This window comes from Perognathus longimembris, chromosome 13 (genome assembly GCF_023159225.1).
Source record: "Perognathus longimembris pacificus isolate PPM17 chromosome 13, ASM2315922v1, whole genome shotgun sequence".
NCBI lineage: Eukaryota > Metazoa > Chordata > Mammalia > Rodentia > Heteromyidae > Perognathus > Perognathus longimembris.
This window is the reverse complement of record NC_063173.1, coordinates 47577551-47597435: the sequence shown is the minus strand read 5'-3', so window position 1 is coordinate 47597435 and position 19885 is coordinate 47577551. Positions and strand designations below refer to the sequence as shown.

Below are 19885 nucleotides of genomic sequence, written 5' to 3'. Positions count from 1 at the left end.
AAAGCAGGAAGGGTGCAAAGAGAGATTTGAAAAACTTTAATTATGAAAAAGGGATATATACAACTGATGATGGAGCACCAGCCCCAAACCAGCTGGGGCAAGGGCAGTGGAGGCCAACTCCTAGTGGTAGGATAGCAGCAGGGGGAGGACTCCTCACAGTGTTCCACACAGCCTGACCCACAGACCTTAAATAACTTAAATAGCAGAGGGGGAAGGGAGGGTGGTGGGTGGAGCCCAGGCCTCGGGACATAGGAAACTCATTCCAAGAAGGCCTGGGGCTCAGGGAGCTCTGGCCTGGCTCTGGGGCTGCTGCAGGGCCGTGAGGTATTTGAGAGCAGAGGCCCCGTAGCTACGGGACAGGTCCTGATGGAACTCCTCTTTGAGAGCCCGCAAGCAGGCCCGGTAGTCTGAGCTGGAGCGGAAGCGGGAGAGGTCAAGGCTTGGAGCATGGGGCAGGTGGATGGTGAAGGCCTCGGGCAGCACCAGGAGCTCATATTCCTGCAGAGGAGGGCAGAGGGCAGAGCTGGGCTGGGGGACACCACAGTCCCCTAAAAGCCAAGGCAATGGTGAAGGACAGGCTGCACATAGAGACAAAGGCCAGGGCATCTCCTGGAGAGTTCAGCTGGAAGGGGGTTCATGAAGACGCTCCGCCCCGGGGCATCGCCCTCCTTACCTGGGCATCCAGCTCCATGATGTGAGCCACCTTGTTCCAGCCAAAGCCCACGAAGCGCGGGTCGTAGCGGGGACAGTCACGTGGCACCACCACATAGGGCTCGTAGTCAGCTGCCCACTGCACTCGGTAGGGCACCTGGGCCTCTCGCCAGCGGGTGTAGTCTGTAGGCGCGTGGCCTCGGGGCCACTCATGGTACCTGTGCAGCAAGAGCCGGTGGAAGCAGGGCTGAGGCTAGTGGCCGTGAGGGTGGGAGCCACGGGGGAGGGGGAGACCCAGGCAGATCCATGGCCTCTCCTACCTGAAGGTGTAGAGGGTTCCCGTGTCCAGCAGGTCCAGCAGCTCCGCTTTGGAGCTGGGGAAGCTGAAGCGGTAGCGCAGGGTCTCGAAGGCAGGCACCACCAGAGCTGCCTTCCGCCTGCTGCCCAGCTCCAGCTGCTCGATGGAGGCCCTGAGGAAGAGCACAGTGAACCCCACATACGGCAGCCCCTAGCTGTAGGGCTTGGCCCAGGTTCCCCCTGACTCAGCCATTCATGCTGCAACAACCCGGAGACACTAACAATACAAAGAACACAGAGCCCCGTAAAGGAGCAATGGCAGCTGGGCACCAGTGGCTCACACCTATAATCCCAGCTAGTCACAAGGCTAAGGATCTGAGGATTACAGTTCAAAGCCAGCCTAGGCAGGACAGTCTGTGGGAACCACCAAGAAGCCAGAAGTGGAGCTGTGGCCCAAGTGGTAGAGTGCTAGCTTTGAGCACAAAAGCTCAGGGACAGCACCTAGACTCTGAGTTCAAATCCCAGGACAGGCACCTACCACACACACACACACACACACACACACACACAGCGCAAGTGTAACAGGTACCCCAAACCCTGAGAGCATCCACCCCAAATTGTGTCCCCCTCATGTCCTCCAGGCCTACCTGAGGTAGTCATAGAGAGAGTAGGCCGGCAGGAAGTCAATGTCACTGAGGAACACGTAAGGCGTGAGGGCCTGTGCTAAGGCCACATTTCGGAGCTGGTTGACCGGGTAGAGGGACCCATCCCGGTACACCACATGATAAGCCACATCTTGCCGAGCAGAAAGCACCGGGGAGGCCTCCACGAAATGCAGGAACTGCTGGGCCTCTGCGTCTGTCAGGTACAAGGCCAGGCTCATGGGGCCCGGCCAGTGCCTGCACAAGGCTTCCAGCATCTGCAGCCTGGGGCACAGAGGGGCACTGTTAGTTCAGCTCTGCCCTTCTTGCATGGAGCCAGAAGAGGGTGGGGAAAGCCCCCCAAAGTTATCTACTAGGGCCTTCCCACTCCCCACACACCTACCCCCAAGTGACTAAGCACCTTTTAAGCCCTTGGAGTTAGTCTCACTCAACTTTCACAACCACCCCACTAGGGTGGGAAAACTAGGAGCCAGAGATATTAAGACATCCTGGAGCCAGGCATTGGTGGCTCATGCCTATAAGTCGTAGTAGCTACTCAGGAGGCTGACATCTGAGGATGGCGGTTCAAAGCCAGCCCAAGCAGAAAAGTCCATGAGACTCTTAGCTCCAATTAATTACCAAAAAGCCAGAAATGGTGGTGTGGGTCAAAGTGGTTGAGCACTAGCCTTGAGCACAAAAGCCAGGGAGAATAGCCAGGCCTGAATTCAAGCCCCAGGATCAGTGCAGCGGTCACATGTGTGTGCATGCATACATGTGTGCACACATAAACACACACACATTTGTCCTGGATTCCATGACCACTCAGGCAGTTTTAGGTTAATAGAATGACTGCAAAAGCTCAACGTCTTTGCACCGTATTCAATGTCTCTAAGTTCTGGAACTCTGCAGGGACCAGCCGTTGTCTACCACAGCATCAAACTACCCAACAAAACCCTCTGCTCTGGGATTCTGTGCCAAGCTGACGCTGTCCTTGGCACCCTCACCGGTCCATGGAAAGCTGGGCCACCAGTGTGACGTCATGAGGCCGGGGAGGTGGGGGCTCATGGGGTAGGAAGGTGATGTGGACTCTGTGTACGGTAAGCTGCTGTTGCCGGAACTCAAAGCAGGGGTCTTCCTCATCCAGCTGGGCCAAGGCCTGTTGCAACTGGGGGTGGGGGGAGGGTAGTCCAGGAGAAGAGGACCGGGGCTGTAGCAGGAGATCATCGCCTCCAGCTAAGGCTGGGGCCCGCCAGAACAGAGGGTCAGGGTTGTCTTGAAGCAAGGGAAAGTGGGGCCCCCTCTCACCTGCTCAGCCCCAGGTAGGGGCTGGCTGGGGCACCCGAAGATCTCCCTCCGCAACAGCTTTCCGTCATACCCCAGGAAAGTCAGGTACAAGTTGCGGAAGAAGTCAGCATGCTTGTTCTTCACCCGCAGCTTCTTTGGAGAATTCCAGTGGATCACCTGGGACCCCGGAGCATCCCGGGGTGTGAGTGGAGGTGAGAACACGGAGCCCACCCATGTTCTCCACTCCCTCCCCACTCACCTTAAGGTCGGAGGCCTCGGAGTAGCAGCCCTCGGCCAGCGTGTGGTCAGACAGTTGCACGTTCCACACACAGGGCAGGGCCCGCACCAGCCCCGGGTGCTCCTTAATGACAGCATTGAAGATGTCCTGGGCAGAGACAGCCATCACACCTCAATCCCTAGCCTGCCACCCTCGGGCCCCACAAAGGTTTCCCCAGACCTGGTCAGCCAGGGAGGTGGCAGGCAGGGTGAGGAGCACCCGTCTCGCCGTCAGCTTCCACATCTGCTCCCAGCCAGCCTGCCGGAGCCGGTCCAGCCGCAGCAGGATCACACCTGCCAACAGGAAGAGGTTGCCATGCCCACCGGGGACAACCAGCTCCTGGGGGCTGGGCCGTAAAGTTGTCTGTGAAATTATTCTTGTTTGCTTATTTGTTGTGTTGTACCGGGGGCTGATCCCAAGGCCTTGCGTGTGCCAGGTAAGTCTACCACCAAACTTGTGCTTGTGGCTCTCTCCTGTAACCCTAGCTACTCAGGAGACTGAGATCTGAGGATCATGGTTCAAAGCCAGCCTGGGCAGGCTATGAGACTCTTATCTCCAACTAGCCACCAAAAAAATGAGAAGTGGTGCTGTGGCTCAACGTGGTACAGCACTAACCTTAAGCAAAAAGAGCTCAGGGACCGCACCTAGTTCAAAGCCCCATGATCAACAACAACCCCACCACCACCACCAGAGAAAAGATAGGATCTTGCTAAATTACTCACAAATAAAAAGATAGTATCTTGCTAAATTACCTACAATCTTCCTGTCTCAGCCACCTGAATAGCTGGGATTGCAGAATACACTATCATGCCCCACTGTTTATGGTTATATTGTGTGCCACATAATAACATTTTGGTCAATGACAGATCCCATATACAACAGTGGTCCCATTTTACAATGAAGCCAAAGATTCTTTTTTTTTTTTTTTTTTTTTTTTGGCCAGTCCTGGGCCTTGGACTCCGGGCCTGAGCACTGTCCCTGGCTTCTTCCCGCTCAAGGCTAGCACTCTGCCACTTGAGCCACAGCGCCGCTTCTGGCCGTTTTCTGTATATGTGGTGCTGGGGAATCGAACCTAGGGCCTCGTGTATCCGAGGCAGGCACTCTTGCCACTAGGCTATATCCCCAGCCGAAGCCAAAGATTCTTAACACCTGGTATTTCCACTACCCCTTTGATGTGCTGAAATACATAGTTACCATTCTGTGACAATGGCCTGCAGTAATTATTCTGTAGAATGACTGCCTCCAGTTATTACAGGGAGAGGCTGTTTCACAGGGCCCAGTGTGTACTAGACTATTCCATCTAGGTGCGTATAAATATTATGTGATATTTGTGCAAAGGCAAAATTTCCTAATGATGCATTTCTAAAAATGTGTCCCCATGGCTCAGATGTAACTACCAACTAACTATCTGTAAACCAGGTAAGGGGATGCATACTGCACAACTTACAGAACCCTATGTGTCAATCTTCTGGAACTTTCTATCAAGACATTTTGAGCCTCCTCCTATAAGGCATAGAAAACTGAGGCTCAGAAGACTTAAGCAAATTGGCCACAGTCATCCAGCCAAAGTTGGGTTTTTTTTTTCCTTTTCCTTTTCTTTTCTGGCTTGCATCATAGTTTTCCAACCATCATTCTTCCTAGAACTTTGTGCCCTGCCCAGCCCCCGGGGCCCAGTGGCCCACCCCTCCTGCCTCCCCCTCCACAGCCCCCACCTGTGTTAAATCCCCGGCCCAAGGCAGGCCAGGGCCTGTGGTTCTTCCAGAGGTTGCCCAGGTACCAGTCGCTCTGGTTCTCCACGAGACCGATCACCTGCTTGTCTGGGAGGGGAGGGCATGACGGAGCTGCCTGCAGAGGCTGCCCTGGGACCTGGGCTGGGGGCTAGACCACAGTGGGGCCTGGGGAACAAGGAAGAGGGTCGGGCGGGGGCTGAGTCCCAGGCCTCTCACCAGAAAAGTGAGCAAAGAGCGCCCAGAGCTCTGCGATGTCCGATGCGAAGGTGACATCTGTGTCCAGGACGATGACTCGCGCCAGGCTGGGAGGCAGAGCGAGAGGCAGCACCAGCTTCATCAGCCCGTAGAGGCCAGAGTAGTGCTTGTTAGGGATCCAGGAGATCTGGGGCTGTGGGTGGGAAGGGCGGGGCCTGAGCCGGCAGAGCAGAGACTCGGAGTGCCCAAACATCCTGAGTGGGAAGCAGGGGTGGACCCCCAAGGGGTGAGGTGCCTCTCCTCCCCCACCCCCTGCTACAGGAGGAAGGAAGGAGGGGCGAGGCTGGACTGGAGTGCAGAGGCGGGGGGCTCCTGCCTTGAGCTCCTGGGCATCATAGAAGCTGACCAGGACGGACGGTACCATCCACGTGTGGAAGAGTGTCCCCAAAATGCTTCTGGCCACAGCATCGGTCACCAAATGGAGGTGCAGTGGGTTTTTCCTTTAGGGTGGGCAAAGAGGAAGCCTGAGGAGGCCCCGCAGAAGCAAGGCAGGCAACCCCGACGTCAGGCTTTTGTAAAAGCTGTCTTTCCCCAAAATCTTATCCACACCCACAGTTCAGGATGTTCCTAAAAGGGGGGGGGGGGACGCTGTCCCCAAGCCAGGGACGCAGCTCCACGGACGCCTGGCTGTACCTGTAGAAGAGCAAGGACTTCATCAGGGTGACCACGTCTCGGCTGGAGTTATGTCCCGCACACACGATGGCCACGTGCAGCACCTGCGGGGGGACGCCAGGTTGGCAGCCGTTCTGGGCATCCACCAGACCGGTGGCCTCCGACCAGGCGGCTGCACCTGCCATCACGTCTCGGAAAACTACGGAGGGCCCGCACCTGCACTTCGCAAGCAGGGAAACTGAGGCCAGGAGCCGCGGAAAGCCTCGCTCCAGGCGTCCCCAGCTGGCTGCTCGGCGCTCAGCCAGAAGCAAGGTGTGGTCATTCCCACGGGTGTCCATCCAGGTGTCTGGGCTGGGGGCGCGGGGCGCGGAGGGGCCCCGCGCACCTACCTCGCACTTGGGCGGCAGCGGCGGCTGCGGGGCGCAGGCGGAGCGGTTGTGGTCCCCGAGTCCCGCCGACGGCTCTCCCCGCAGCTGCCCGTCGGAAGGGACACGTGGCGTGAGCAGGCAGCGAGCGCACCCCGGCGCCCGCGCCGGCCCGCCCGGCTCGCGGCGCTCGCGCTCGGGGTCCCCGCCGGACAGGAAGGGCCCGAGCAGCAGCGTCAGCCCCAGCAGCAGCAGCAGCGCGGCGGCCCCCAGCGCCCGCGGGCGCCCTCGGGGCAGCATGGCCGTCGGCGGGGCGCTCAGGGCGGAGCGCGACCCCGGGCCCCGGGCTCCATCGCCGGCTCTGTGGACCGAGGGTGCGGGGAGGAGGGTCAACCCGGGACGCCAAGGCCCCGACGGTCGCCCGCCCACCCGGCCTCCCCGCGCCTCACCTGCTGCGGCGGCTCCCGGGCCCAGCCCCGCGGTTCCGGCCGCCGGCCCCGGGTGCGGGGAGCCCGGGAGAGGCGCGGGCCGGCCCCGCCCCCAACCTGGGCTCAGGTTTCACCTCCGCTTGGTTGAGCCGAAGGGGCGGGGAGACCCCCGGGCCCGGCCCCGCCCCGGCCCCGCACTCGACGGCCCTGCAGTCCGCCGGAAACCCCGGACCCCTTTTCTAGTTTAGGGTTTCCCACCCAGACGCGGAGAGGGCCGTGGGGGGCGAAGGCAGCTCCCCGGGAAGGGCCCCCGCCGCCACCTGCCCGGAGCCCACCCCCTTCTCCGGGACCCCATCTCCTCCCCCTAAGGGGAGGGGCCGGTGACCCGGGACTCAGGATCAAACAGGGATCGGAATGTCGGGGCCCCGGGGGTCGGGGGACACCTGCCCGGGGGCCGGAGGCGGGGCCTGGCGAGACCTGCCCCGGAGCTGCCAAACACCTGGAGCCGCCCCGTTCCTCCCCCGGCCTCCGCGCAGGTGGCCCGGCCAGCGGGGCGGCGGCAGGCCGGCTCCGCCGCACAAAGCGCCCTTTTCAAGGCCCCCTCCCACCCGCGCGCCCTGCTAGGCGCCTCACCGCCGCCGGGACCAGGCCAACCCCCACCGTCGTTTAGAGGGTCGTGATTGTGCCTGGCGCCACGGCCCGGATCTCCTCCTCTCTACCCTTCTCTCTCCACCCCACAGCCGGCCCCGGCCAGGCACTGGCCCTGCTAGGGTACGCGACCCTCAGGACTGAGGAGCCAGGAGAGCCACGGTGGGTTGAGCGCACGGTACGAGCCAGGCCCGGGGCTAAGGGTCTGACGAGCCTCGTTCCCCGAGACCCGTGGACACCCACTGGATTCTCTGCCCGGAACTTGAGCCTGTTAAAGACCAGAACACCTTCGGGCCTGTTCAGCCCCTCTCTTCTAACCTTCCCCGGGCTGTTTTCTCCTGGAACTTTCTCTTTTTTCAGTCTCCTGACCCAGGACTTGACCTTGCCCTTTCTTTCGCTATTATGCAAATCCTCACCACAAATTCCTTTGTTTTCTTTCCTAACCGGAGTTGAGGAGGTTTGGTTAGCCTGTTTGTTGTCTGTTCCCTTCCAAGAATATAAGCTGCTCCCGGGACTGGCTTCCAGTCTTAAGCTGAGTCCCCAGTGCTACACATTCCAAGTACCCGGTATAAGTGGAAAGTGGGTGGGAATGGGACTCTGCCCTCCAAGGGCTCCACTAAGCCTCCCCGGAGTTTGGGAAAGGAACTCAGGGGAGGCCTTTTGCCCTACACCCAGCGGCTGGGGGCGGGGGGGGGGGGGGGAAGAGTCCAGGCAGAGGCTGCCTCCTCTCTCTCTGAGTGGCCAGGATGCCTTTGGAGGCCAGGATAATGGTTGCTATGGAGACTGATGGTGGCTCTGAGATTGAGAAGACAGTGGCATGCAGGGGCCACTCTGGTGTCTAGAACTTTGAATTCCAGCTCCTCATCCTCATCTCCAGCCTGCAGTTGGGGTAGAGGTAGAAGATTGATTCCCTCCCCAGAGAGAGAGAGAGGTCTTTTATGGAGGTTAAATGCAAAGAAGCTTGTAGGGCTTGCAGGCAAGGGCCTGATCCAAAGGAAGTCTTCCTTACAGGGACTGGAGTTAATGACCAGTCTACAGACCTGTCAGTCACTCACAATGCTGGCTCCCTCTCTCTCATCCTCAACTCCTGGGGGTGGGGTGGGGGCAGAGATGTCTGCTGGACCTCCAAGGAGTAGTTCTAGAGGTGAGCATATGAAAGAGGGCTGGTTGTCTGGTGCCTAGGCTAGGTTTGGCCCAGCTCTGCCCAAGGCTTTGCTTCATAACCAGTCTGGGGCCTCTTCCCTGGAGTTGACGTGTCCCATCTGTACCTGTTGAACTGGTCTTTCTCCCCCCGTGACTTGGGACACAAGGAGTGAAGATCAATCTCAACTTGCCCAGAGTCCAGGCCAGCCTGGTGGCCAAGTCCAGGCAAGGGTCCAGCAGGGAGGAGCTGCCCTGCAGTGCCTCCTGTACACATGGCCACTCACTCTTTAGGCAATCAGGCTCAAGATCTAGAAGAGAAATTCTGGCATCTGTATTGCTGCTAACCTGGCTGGACCTTGGTGTTGGGCCTCCCTAAAGAGAAGTTACAACTCTAGCACTCTGTCCTGGGGGCCCACGCCTCTGCTCTCTAGGACTGCTTCCTCCCTAGAGCACAAGGCCACCAGACCTGACAGTGCTGATGAGACTTGGGCCAGTGTGTGCTCACGCACGCACATGCACACACACACACACACTCCATAGCTGAAGAATGGGCTTCAGAAATGGGCAAAGAGGAATAAGTTCAAGATCTAGATGAAGGTAAAACCACACCCATACACGTTGCTGCCCCGTGTACCGAGTCCAGGTCCTAGTCCAAAATGCCTCATAACCAAGGAGCTTCAATAGGCCATGGCTCTTGCTGGGCTCTAGGAAGTAAGCTAGATACACCGCCATCTGCCTTTTCAGTCCGTGCCTTGCAGTGCACCTGGGACAAGCTCTTTCACCCCTTTGGGTCTCTGAATCCCCATCCCAGAGCAAGAGTTGAGGGTGAGTGTGCCATCCAGGGGCTATGGAGAAATGGCTCCCACAGTGGGATACTCAGACCGTCCTCTCTTGTGGGGAGACATCTGTAGTATTCACGGGCAGCTCCGATTTCCTTCCTCATATGGAGGAAAACTAAGGAGGTGTGGAAGGATTGTAGCCAGTTGGTAAGTGTGATGTTTAAACACCTTGGGTCTGGGTCACACTGGATGTATATTCCAACCATTAAAAGACTTTTTTAAAAAGATTTTTTTTTTCTTTTAATCAGTATAACTGTACAAAACAAGAGGTTTCACTATGGCATTTTCATACATGCACCTAACGCATTGACTGGATGTCCTGACGCAGATCTTCCATCCTCTAAAAGCTTCCTGGTGAGGAAGAGGTAAAAGAATTACAATTCCCGGAGTACCTACCATAAATCTGAGGGGTAGGATTCCCAAAGGCGCAGGCAGGCCACGCCCCTCTCCCCTCAGCCAATCAGCCGCCTCCCCTTCCCCCTTCCTCTGGCCGAGGCTTTGCCAACTCCCTTGCCGCTGCGAGGCTGCGGGGTTTGAGGTGGGATCCCCAGGACTTTCCCCTGTCCCCGGCGGAGCAGCTGAGGGCTAGGAGGCTCATCCTAGGGCCAGAAAGCGTCCTGGGATTCGTCCTGCGTTTAAGGACCACGTCTACTTTCAAACCATTTTTTTTTCACATGGGGAAACCCGGGGTCCGGGGAAGGGGGGAGCTCCTGACCAAGGTCTCCCCTAGCAGAAAGCAGAACCCGGAGCCAGTCCTCTCCGCGGAGGGGGGCGTCCGGGTGCACGCTGGGTGGGCGGGGTGGGGGGGAGGGATGCCGTCCACGAGATCTGGACCAAAGCCACCGCAGTAAATCTGACGGTCTTTTGGGGGTGTATGCGGCTGCATAGGGAGGCCTGCCTTTTGTGGGGCGACAGAAGATGGCCTCTGGGCTGACGCGCAGCTGCTGGAACAGCCTGCCTTTAGACGCCCCGCGCCTCCCCAGGTCTCACCGAAGCTTCCCGCGTGCCCCCCGCCCCCGACTCCGAGGTCCTTTAGAAGCCGGGCCTCCCGTTCGAGCCTCTCGGCGCTCTATTGGAAAAACTCGGGGCTGGTGATAACTTCTCTGGAATGAATTGCTCAGACTGACGCTGAGCTGTGCCAGAGAGAATTGCGCAGGCGCAAGGGCAGCCAACCAGAAGGGCGGAAGAGTCCATCCCGACAGCTTGGGCGGAGAGTGCTTTCAGCCAATGACTTGAAGGAGTGGGGAGGGCGGGTTTACCCGCAGAGGCTGGGCGCCTTCCGAGTGGGAGGTGGCTGAAGAGATGGGCTGAAGGTGGTTCAAAGGTTCCTCGAGTCGCCACCCTCCTTCGGGCCCGCGGAAGTGAAGCAATCTGGGGGCGGGCCTAGGACCGGAAGCAGGAAGGAGGGCGCAGGAAGCAGGGCCCCACCGCCAGTCATATTCTGGATCCGTGAGTCTGTCGGTGCCCAGTGCAGGATGGAGAAGTTGCGTCTCTTAGGCCTTCGGTACCAGGAGTACGTGACCCGTCACCCGGCCGCCACGGCCCAACTGGAGACGGCAGTGCGGGGCCTCAGTTACCTGCTGGCAGGTGCCTTCCCGACCTTTGACCCGTTCCTTCGGGGTCCTGACCTGTGACCCTAGTGGGACCTTCCATGCGTCTCTGGGTTGCGATCGCTGACTTGGGAAGTTCCGTCTGGATTCCCGTAGGGCGTAGGGCGGGGACATGCGGGGTTCCGAAGATACGGGCCGGAGCAAGTGCTCACCGATGGCTTCTTTACCTTCTCTGCAGGTCGTTTCTCAGATTCGCACGAGCTGTCAGAGCTGGGTGAGACGGGCTCTGGGGTGGGGTGGGATGAGGTGGGGGCGGCCTGGGCCTGGGAGGGGTCCAGAGACCGTGATCACACAGGCTCGAGGACCTGGGCTGCCCATGAGGTCAGTGTGGTACGACTGAGTCAGACAGATGCGTGTTGCCCACCGCCCAGGGCTCTCTGTGTTCCCCTAGTTGAGGGACACCTTGCGCGGTTGGGTCAAGCCCCTTTCCTCCCTACAGTTTTGAGGTGGCACTGTTGCCTCTTCATTAACAGTGAGGTATGATACAGACTTTCAGGAGCAAAGGTGAAGTGGGACTACACAGGTGGCTGTTCAGAAGGGCTGTAGTACTGGCTAGCAGGGCAGGGGCAGGTTTATCACTGAGATGAACCCTTGTTGCTTCAGCTCAACTGCCCACACTAGATCTTATTGGGGAATGTGGGACTGTGAGGAACTGGGCAGAGGTGAAGGTTGGTTTCCACATAGCCTGTGGGCGGCTGAGCATGGCACATGACAGATGATCCCTGAAACTGTGAGGTGAAGGTGATAGGGGTATAGGCCATAGAGTCAGCCTCTGAAAGCTACACTCTACCCCTCAGTGTACTCTGCCTCTAACCTGCTTGTCCTGCTCAACGATGGGATCTTACGGAAGGAGCTTCGGAAAAAGTTGCCTGTGGTGAGAATTTCTCCAGGGACTGAGGGTGGGGATGCATGAGGATTCAAGGGCCAAATAGTAATGATCTGCGCATGCATGTAACATGTGATAATCTCAGAGTGTGAGACACACCTACATCCTGTGTTAGCATCCTCATCTCAGATGAACAGAGTGTGTTCCAGGCCACCTGGCCTGTTATTGATCGAGTTGGTATTTGAACAAGGCCTTAGGCTTGGCACCAGGGGAGCTCCCTGACCTCTTGGCCTGGGCCTCTTGCAGTCGCTGTCCCAGCAGAAGCTGCTGACATGGCTGAGTGTACTGGAGTGCGTGGAAGTGTTCATGGAGATGGGGGCCGCCAAGGTGTGGGGCGAAGTGGGCCGTTGGCTGGTCATTGCCCTCATCCAGTTGGCCAAGTAGGTCGGGCTGTGGAGGGCACTGGGTGGGGTGGCCCAGGCCAGCCATAAGGATGATGTTCAGCAGAGCAGCCCTGCCACCTGCTTGCTAGCCACCTCCCCCAGCCCTGCCATACTCCCAACCCAGGGCTGTCCTTCGGATGTTCCTGCTGATCTGGTTCAAGGCTGGCCTCCAGACCTCACCCCCCATTGTTCCACTGGACAGGGAGACCCAGGCACAGCCCCCGGGTAAGCTGCTTTCCTGCTCTGGAATGGAACCGGGCATGGGACTTAATTTGTGCATTTCGAGCCAGCCAACACAAACATTGTGCACGTGTAGAGCACATCTTGGTTGCATCACTCTATAGTTTACAGAAAAGAAAAAATAAAGATTAGGTTGGGGACCACTTGAACTTGGGGCTTCATTTTATGTGTATTTGTGGGTACATGTATTGTGTCGGGGATGGAATCCAGGCCTCACCCATGCTAGGCAAGTGTTCTACCACTGAGCTACACTGCAGCCCTGAAAGACTTCAGATCTCTGAGTCCTTATTCCTTCTTGTGGACTGAGAGGGGACAGAACATGAGCAGGAGGTAAGCCAGCCTGCCAACCTCATCTCTAGAGCTGGATCTATAGCATGGGACACAGCCTCAAGAGGCAGAGCAACTGGCAGGCCCTGTCCCTTCAGGGCTTTGCACCACCTGTCATCCTTAGGCATCTCTACATTGATTAGGCAGAGCTTGGCTGCTCATCCTGGTCTTCTGGAAACCAAAGGTCTGAGGGGATGTGAGCCCGATGGTGTGTGGTCTCTGTGGATGTGGTTGGGCTGGGTCTTGCACAAGGCACTTGGGAGCAAGGACTGGGTTCTTGACTAACTCTGGCCACAGATGGTTGCTGACCTTACCTCAGGCCAGAGAGAGCTCCAGAATGTTCCCCTGGTGGAGAGGCCACATGCTGAACCACATCCGCTGGTTCCAGATTTCTTGGCTCAGCTGTGGCCTTAGTTCTAACCCATACACTCTCCACTCAGCCTCTGAACAGCCATCATACCGTGTTCTTTGCAGGCTCTTCTGGTAACATGTCCCACTGACAAAATGCCTTTCTGTCTGTCCACACTAGATGATGACCACAGCCCAGGCAGCCAGGAGCAGTCCTATGTGGGGAAGCGATCACAGCGAGTGGTGCGAACCCTCCAGAACAGTAAGTGGAGGAGGTAGCTGGACTGGGCACCTCGACACTGAGGTCAGTGTGAGCCTGAGGGACTGGCTTCGTCTGCACCCATCTTACCCCGCCCCAGCCCGACTCGCTCATCTGCCCTTGTGTTCTAGCTCCGTCTCTGCACTCAAGGCACTGGGGAGCCCCCCAGCAGCGGGAAGGACGGCAGCAGAAGCAGCAGCAGGAGCTGAATGTCCCCCCAACACCCTTGGGGCTCCAGGAGACCATTGCAGAGTCCTTGTATATCACCCGGCCCCTGCTGCACCGTATCCTTAGCCTGGCCTGTAGTGGGCTCTGTGGACTTAGGGCGAGGTGGGGAGCGGGCCACGGCTGACCCTGTACTGGAGACATCCTTGACACCTTGGCCGTCAGTGCTCAGCCTGGGCCTGTGGGGACAGCGGTCATGGACACCCTGGCTGCTATCTGGTGTGGTAGATGTGACTAGGTGAGCCCGTGCCTTCCCAGGAGCTCTGGCCCCTCCACAGGGCTTTTGTGCTGCAGGCCTGGCCCCTCCTGGATGTGCAGTGGCCCCTGCTTTTGCTGTGACTCCCCTGTGGCTCCCCACCTGCAGCTCCTCTCATGGATCCAGGTCATGCCTGACCCTGATCATGCCCTTTCCCCACAGCCTGAGCCTCCTGAGTGACAGAAAGGGCCTGACCCGGAGGGAGCGGCTGGAGCTGCGGCGCAGGACCATGGCGCTGCTCTACTACCTGCTGCGCTCCCCATTCTACGACCGCTTCTCTGAGTAAGGAACTGCCCACCAACCCACCCTGGCTGCACTGCACCCCTCCTGCCCCCTGTCTTCTCCCTCCTTCCCCTCTTGCTCCTCCTTCCCCTCCCTGTCTGAGCCTCACTGAGTGCCCAGAGTATGCCTTCCGAGAAGCAGTCAGCAGTGGGGCTGTGCAAACCTGACACTTGTTGGCACACAGGGTAGAGCGAGGGCATTGCAGGGAGGCCCCGCTGCTGGTGGCCATTGGTGGCAGGTACGGGCTTAATGCCTGCTGGCTTATTTCTACCACCTCCAGCCAGTTCATGTGGATTATTCCACTTCTCAGGCCAGGAAGCCAAGCGTAGAAGGGGCAGAGCAACAGAAACAGATACCAGCTAGCCAGTAGCAGCGTGGGTCCTAAATCCATCTTCACTGTGGAAGCAGGGCTGGCTCCTAGACTGCATGACTTCCACTTTGGCTCACTCTTCTGCCAACCTGACCAGCCTGGCACCCTCAGAGCAGCAGCCCCCAAACTAAAAGGGCCTATTCTGATGAAAGGGAGATGCATGCAAGGAGCAGTCTCCTCTCCCCATCTGTGGCCCTCACAGTTGTCTGTGGGGCCAGCCTGCCTCCTGGGTGCCTGGCTCTGGACCACACATGTGGGAGTATTGCCTTCGCTGTAACATGGGGTGATGAGAGCCTCCACCTCAGGGTGGTTGTAGGGTTGAGTCATGTGGCACGCTCAGTATGTGGTAAACTCTTGATAAATGTGAGGGGTCATTTTTGTTGGTCTTGCTAAAGGCCAAATCCAGCACCTCACACTGTCTACCACAGGTCTACTCTAACACAGCCTAGGCAAATGTTCTGCTACTGAGCTACATCTCAGCCTTTAAATGTTAGGTCTTTGTCATTTATTTTTCCATATTTCCCTTGCCATCGTGGTCCTCCTGCCCTGAGCTCCCCTATCGGAAATCCTGTCCTCCCTCTCTTCAGGACTGGGGCTTGAACTAAGGGCATTGTGCTTGCTAGACTGGCATGATACTTCTAATACATGGCTCTAGTCATATTTTTCTCTGGTTATCTTTTAGGATAGGACTTCACTTCCTACCTTGGCATATCTGAGCCTCTATATTCCTACTTTTAGGCTTCCTATCATCAGTGGGATCACAGGCATGTGCTACTGGGTCCAGCCTCCCTTCTGTGGAAATGGGAGTCTTGCTGGCCTTGCACCATGATTCTCCCACTCTCAGCCTCCCACATAGCTTGGGATGACAGGCCACATGCCACTTCACCCAGCTCTGGGTTAAGAAGAGGTCTCTTGAGCTTTTCTGTCTAAGCTGGCTTCTAAGAGCAATATCCTGTTCTAGACTCCCAAGTAACTAGAATGACAGGGGTATGCCACCCACCCTTGGCTGAAACCCCATCTCTTAAAACCTTAGAACCCAGGCCTCCACCTCCTGGGGCCCAGACTGCTCTCAGCCCAGGCTTATGAGGTTTTCTGTCCAACAGGGCAGGATGGGCTTCTCTCCCTTAGTGCCCACTAGCAAGTGGCCTGGGTGCTGAGTGGATGGAGCCTTGAGTATCCAGGGTACAGCCTGGGATGAGCAGACCAGAACCCCCAGTGGTCTTGCCCACTGTACCAGGCTCATCCTGCTTCCTCGTCCTCAGTCTGGCAGTCAGTGAAGATTTGTAGCTCATTTTCAGGGAGCCACACCTCTCCTTAGCCAGCCCCCTGTTTCTCTCCATCCAGGGCCAAGATCCTCTTCCTGCTCCAGCTGCTGGCAGACCATGTCCCCGGAGTTGGCCTCGTGGCAAGTAAGCATGGATGGAGTGTCACCGGTGGTGCATGGCATGCATGCCCATCTCCCTGTTTCCTCTGTCTCCTTGTAATTCAGTTTTTAGCACAGTCAGGGCAACTTGAAGTCACTGGTGGGCAGGTGCCAGCTCAGGACCTGAGACAGGGCGGCATGTGGAGGTGGGAGATTATTAGGCCATTTTGTTGGCCTGGTGGCCCTCCTCCCACCTTAGCTGAAGGACTAGCAGAGCACCTTGCCGGGGCGTGGGGGGGGGGGCCCTGAGGCAGGGAGGGGGCCTCTAGTCTGCTTGAAGATGTCTTAACTTCCCAAGCCTGAGTGTTCTTGCTTGTAAATAGGATCTCCTCGCAGAGGAAGAGATGGAGGCTGCTGGCTCTCAGTGGTGCAGGAAGCAGCTGGACTGGTAGGGCAGAGCAAGTCCAGCCTTGGCTCTAACTTGTTACTCTCATTACAGGACCACTCATGGATTACTTACCCAACTGGCAGAAGATTTATTTCTACAGTTGGGGCTGACAGATATCCAGGGAGTGGGATTCTGGGGGGACAGGATGGCATGTTTGACTGCTCCTGGCAGGGCTTGCTTCAGCCCTGCAGTCCCCTGGGCCCCTCTTCCTTAATAAAACTGACTCTGGCAGAGCCCAAGCATGTGGCCTCTCCATCCATGCCCACCGCCCAGCACCTCTGCTGTCCTGAGAAGCTCTGCACGTGGCCCCAGTCTCCACCAGCATTCCTCTCCATACCCACTTGACCGTGGCCACGCCCCCCTCCGTGGAGACACTGCAGCCTGCTCCTTGCTGGGCCAGGAAGCCTCCACCAGGCCCAGGATCCCTGGTCCATGCCACAAGGCTGGATTTAGCCTCCAAGAGTGCAGGCAGCCACTTGCCTTGGCAGCTGGAGTAAACACTGCCTTCTTGATGGCCCCTCGTGAAGACAGGCAGAACTACACAATGGATGGGCACTGCCAGCATGCCTTCTCCCCTGGGCCTCTGCTTGCCCTTCCCCTGCAGGTCCATGATGTTGAGTGGCCTCCAGCCTGTGGTAGGTCTGGTGCAGACTGGGGAGTAGTGCTCGTCTCGCACGGGGGAGGGCAGCAGGCGCCTGCAGCTCTTGGGTTGGGGTAGGGAGAGAGGGGAGCCCAAGGCTGAGGGAAAGCCAGGCAAGCTCGGCCATTCCTGCTTGCTCCTCTCTGAAGGAGAAGGGAAAGAGCCTGGGCTATAGGGGCCTGAACTTTGCTCTCCCACACTACCCCTGCCCGCTGTCCAGTGGTAGGCCTGGTCTCTTTGGGGGGCTTCTGGGCAGCAGCAGCAGCCCTTCAAGTTCTGCAAAATGCCCCAGCTAGAGGGCATTTGGGAGGAGCCAGCTGCATCCTGATTCCCCAAGTGCCCCTGAGAAGGGCCACCTGAAACAGGGTGGCAAGCACCTGCAATCCCAGCCCTTGGCAGAGACTGAAACAGGAGGCCAGCCAGGACTGCTTAGCCAGACCCTGACTCAACACAGTGGGTGCTACCCAGGCCCTGTGCTATGACCTTTGGCCCATTTTGACACTTCTTAAGCTTGCACTTGCTCAGTGGTAGGCTCTCTGCCAAGCCTGTGAGGGCAGAAGCACCTAAGGCCCAATGCCCTATTCTCAGCTCCCTTGTGTGGATGGTCCCACTGATAGAGGTGGCACCACAGCTCATGCTCCCACAGTGATGACTGCTACAAAGCCTATAGCCTAGTAGCTTTGGCTTTTGGAGCTGAGGGATTGAACCTAGGGCTTCACATTTCCTGGACAACCCTGAGCTACCCCTGCTGTAGCCCACGCTCATCTTTTGTTGGTAGAGAAGGAAGCTAGTGAGGTGTTGCATGAGTATGGGGCCAGGCCACAGCCGGTGGCACAGGAAGGACAGGGCCAGAGTGTCTGTGCCCAGGCAAGGAAGCTGGCCGTGGTGTGGGCAGCGGCGAAGGGGCTGCCCTTCAGCCTGTGGAGAACGCCTACGTGGGCAGCACTGGGAGCAGTGGGCACTCACTTGTGCCACAGGGGAGGTGGGGTAAAGCAGAGGCTGTGGGCACTGTGGGAAACCTGGGTAGTTTGGGGGGATCCCTGTGGACAGACAGTGTCTTGAGGAGTTAGGCACAGTGCACACAATTCCAGGTTCCAGGAACTCTGCGTCCTGGGTTGGGGACTTGGGACACTGGTTTGGGAAGGATTTGCCTCCAGGTTGTGAAAGGGTCCTGGGGAAGTTAGCGTGGCTCAGGGTGCTGGAGAGAGCATGGCACCTGTCTGCTTCTGGGGAGACAGGCCAGGAGCTAGGGCTAGGAACAGGCCTAGAGCAGTGGCTTTTGCTCTTTCAGAAGCAGCTGAGCTCCCTGGGCCAGGCTCTGGGACAGCCCTCAGGTCCCCAGGCCACCCGTGAGAGTGGGCTTCCACAGCTGGAAGTGACCCAGGGTGGTATGATCCTAGTAAGCAGGCCGCAGGGCTGTGGTCAGAGGACTGCCTGGCGGAGAGGCCAGCACAGGTGCAGGCCTTGCCTGAGCCCTGTGGAGGGCTGTGCCAGATGCCCTCACACTGTGCTAGTGCTCAGCACCTGTGGATCCCATGGTGCCAACCACATTGCCCTCCTGTGCTCATACCCCAAAGCTTTGACCCTCTTGGAATCCTTTATTCAGCCCCAGGAGTCAGGGCAGGGCTGCTGGGCTGGATCTGCTGCCCAAGCAGCAGTGGCGCACTGGAGAGGCCCCTCCAGTGCACTCCAGGTTGGGCCAGGGCCATGGACCCACTCCAGCTTGTGGCTGGAGGCTCTTCTCAGGATAGATGCCAGCAGAGGGGCGCTGTGTGCCAGTGCTGGGGTTCTGGGTGCTGAAGAGTCTGTTGAACCCTCTGTTGAGGGCTTTCTGCAGGCCCACCTGGGTACTTCATGTCCCTAACATCACAGATAAGGAATCAGGTATAGAGATGAAGTGGTCAGACTAGCAAGTGCCGGATTTGAACTGAGATCTAACAGGTCTGTGCCCTCAGCCCTTAATAACACTGGAACAAGATTTGGTCCCGGGGCTTGGTCCAAGCAAGTGCAAGACCCTGATTTCAAATCCCACTAAGACAAGGACTGAGGGCACAGTGCTTGCCTAACAAGTACAAAGCCCCAAATTCAACATCCCCCTCAAAAAAGAAGAAAAAAAATGATTTGGTTTAGCATCTGCTGGCCATAACGTCAAATAAGACAAAACACAAAGGTCAGACCAGAGAGCTGATCATCCCAAGGCAGGCAGTGTCACCGGGCTTGGAACTAATGTCCTTTGTGAGGTAGCCTGGGAGTTGGCCTCGAGTTCTGTCCTGACACAGGGAGGGGCGGCACGCAGAGACCAGAGCAGGGGTGTGTGGAGATGGTTCTGGCCATGCTAGGGGCTCTGTACCCCAGGGCCGGGCTCAGTCTCTTCCTCTTTTACCTCATCCTGGCGGCTGCACTCCTTCGTCCCCAGCCCCTGAGGTAAGACTGAGGTCCTGGAAGGCACAGCCCTGCCCTCCCTGAAAGTGTGGTTGCTATCTTCAAGGTGGGGCTTGCCAGGTCCCCCCTCACTCTGGGCCATCCATCCTGTTCACAGGGAGGATGCAGTGGCCTCTGGGGCCGTGGCTGAGCACCCCAATGTCTCCCACAGGTCCCAGCGGTCTGTTCCGGAGGAATTTTCAGCTCCCCTTGAGCTCTCTCAGCCATTTTCTAGCCTGGTGGATGGTAGGGTTTCTCTTTCCCCTCTAGCCCCTGCTCCCATGGGAGTGGTGTCTGGTGGGGGGGGAAGGGACGGGGGACCCGGGGCCCAGTCCTCTCCCCCCATTTAGCCTCTTTAGGGCTCACCAGTCCCATCCCATACCAGTAGCTCCTTTTCCCTCAAGCCACCCTCTTCTCTCTTCATAGACTATGGGGTCCGACCCAAGCACCCATGGCCACGGGGGCCTCGGCCCCTCCTCTCCCAGGCCCAGCAGCGCAAGCGTGATGGGCCAGACATGGCTGAGTACTACTACGATGCGCACGTGTGACGGGCACCCCCCATAAAACTGTTCTGTGTAGCAGAGGCTTGGCTCTCCTAGCTCGCGCTGAAACAGGACGCCCGTGTGTGTGTGTGTGTGTGTGTGTGTGTGTGTCCAG

General features: G+C 58.0%; 3 protein-coding genes across 4 annotated transcripts; 2 read left to right on the top strand and 1 right to left on the bottom strand.

Annotated features, from left to right (window-relative positions):
• Positions 1 to 21: 21 nt before the first annotated feature.
• On the bottom strand, positions 22 to 6835 carry Large2 (LARGE xylosyl- and glucuronyltransferase 2). 2 transcript variants are annotated; one of them, XM_048359524.1, is made up of 14 exons: positions 6562 to 6833; positions 6137 to 6473; positions 5769 to 5851; positions 5452 to 5575; positions 5097 to 5268; positions 4863 to 4967; positions 3331 to 3443; positions 3133 to 3258; positions 2895 to 3050; positions 2594 to 2754; positions 1596 to 1874; positions 972 to 1121; positions 674 to 869; positions 22 to 498 (listed from the first exon to the last, which is right to left on the bottom strand). In XM_048359524.1, exons 2-14 carry the CDS (start codon positions 6410 to 6412, stop codon positions 280 to 282), a joined length of 2160 nt encoding a protein of 719 aa, XP_048215481.1. In that variant the 5' UTR covers positions 6413 to 6473; positions 6562 to 6833; the 3' UTR covers positions 22 to 279. The 2 variants fall into 2 exon arrangements, with proteins under 2 accessions (XP_048215481.1, XP_048215482.1); XM_048359525.1 differs by lacking the exon at positions 4863 to 4967 and having other exon boundaries at positions 6562 to 6835.
• A 2693-nt stretch (positions 6836 to 9528) lies between these two features.
• Pex16 (peroxisomal biogenesis factor 16) lies at positions 9529 to 16407 on the top strand. Its single transcript, XM_048359546.1, has 11 exons — positions 9529 to 10757; positions 10959 to 10994; positions 11578 to 11654; positions 11913 to 12046; positions 12174 to 12274; positions 13146 to 13226; positions 13355 to 13507; positions 13614 to 13686; positions 13867 to 13986; positions 15701 to 15765; positions 16219 to 16407. Exons 1-11 carry the CDS (start codon positions 10646 to 10648, stop codon positions 16275 to 16277), a joined length of 1011 nt encoding a protein of 336 aa, XP_048215503.1. The 5' UTR covers positions 9529 to 10645; the 3' UTR covers positions 16278 to 16407.
• Positions 16408 to 18849: 2442 nt separating this feature from the next.
• On the top strand, positions 18850 to 19779 carry C13H11orf94 (chromosome 13 C11orf94 homolog). The gene is made up of 3 exons (XM_048359547.1): positions 18850 to 19231; positions 19401 to 19474; positions 19655 to 19779. The coding sequence occupies exons 1-3, from the start codon at positions 19128 to 19130 to the stop codon at positions 19774 to 19776; spliced, it is 300 nt and encodes a 99-aa protein (XP_048215504.1). The 5' UTR covers positions 18850 to 19127; the 3' UTR covers positions 19777 to 19779.
• Positions 19780 to 19885: the final 106 nt, after the last annotated feature.

Bases quoted from the DNA above. Each gene is read 5' to 3' on its own strand.
- Large2 (XM_048359524.1), bottom strand. From the start codon at position 6,412: ATGCTGCCCCGAGGGCGCCCGCGGGCGCTGGGGGCCGCCGCGCTGCTG. The intron at 5,852-6,136 runs GTAGGTGCGCGG...GTCCCCCCGCAG, and splicing joins CGCTGCCGCCCAAGTGCGAG to GTGCTGCACGTGGCCATCGT. The intron at 3,259-3,330 runs GTCTGGGGAAAC...GTCTCTGCCCAG, and splicing joins CCACCTCCCTGGCTGACCAG to GACATCTTCAATGCTGTCAT.
- Pex16 (XM_048359546.1), top strand. From the start codon at position 10,646: ATGGAGAAGTTGCGTCTCTTAGGCCTTCGGTACCAGGAGTACGTGACC. The intron at 11,655-11,912 runs GTGAGAATTTCT...GGCCTCTTGCAG, and splicing joins TTCGGAAAAAGTTGCCTGTG to TCGCTGTCCCAGCAGAAGCT. The intron at 15,766-16,218 runs GTAAGCATGGAT...CTCTCATTACAG, and splicing joins CGGAGTTGGCCTCGTGGCAA to GACCACTCATGGATTACTTA.
- C13H11orf94 (XM_048359547.1), top strand. From the start codon at position 19,128: ATGGTTCTGGCCATGCTAGGGGCTCTGTACCCCAGGGCCGGGCTCAGT. The intron at 19,232-19,400 runs GTAAGACTGAGG...TGTCTCCCACAG, and splicing joins CTTCGTCCCCAGCCCCTGAG to GTCCCAGCGGTCTGTTCCGG. The intron at 19,475-19,654 runs GTAGGGTTTCTC...CTCTCTTCATAG, and splicing joins ATTTTCTAGCCTGGTGGATG to ACTATGGGGTCCGACCCAAG.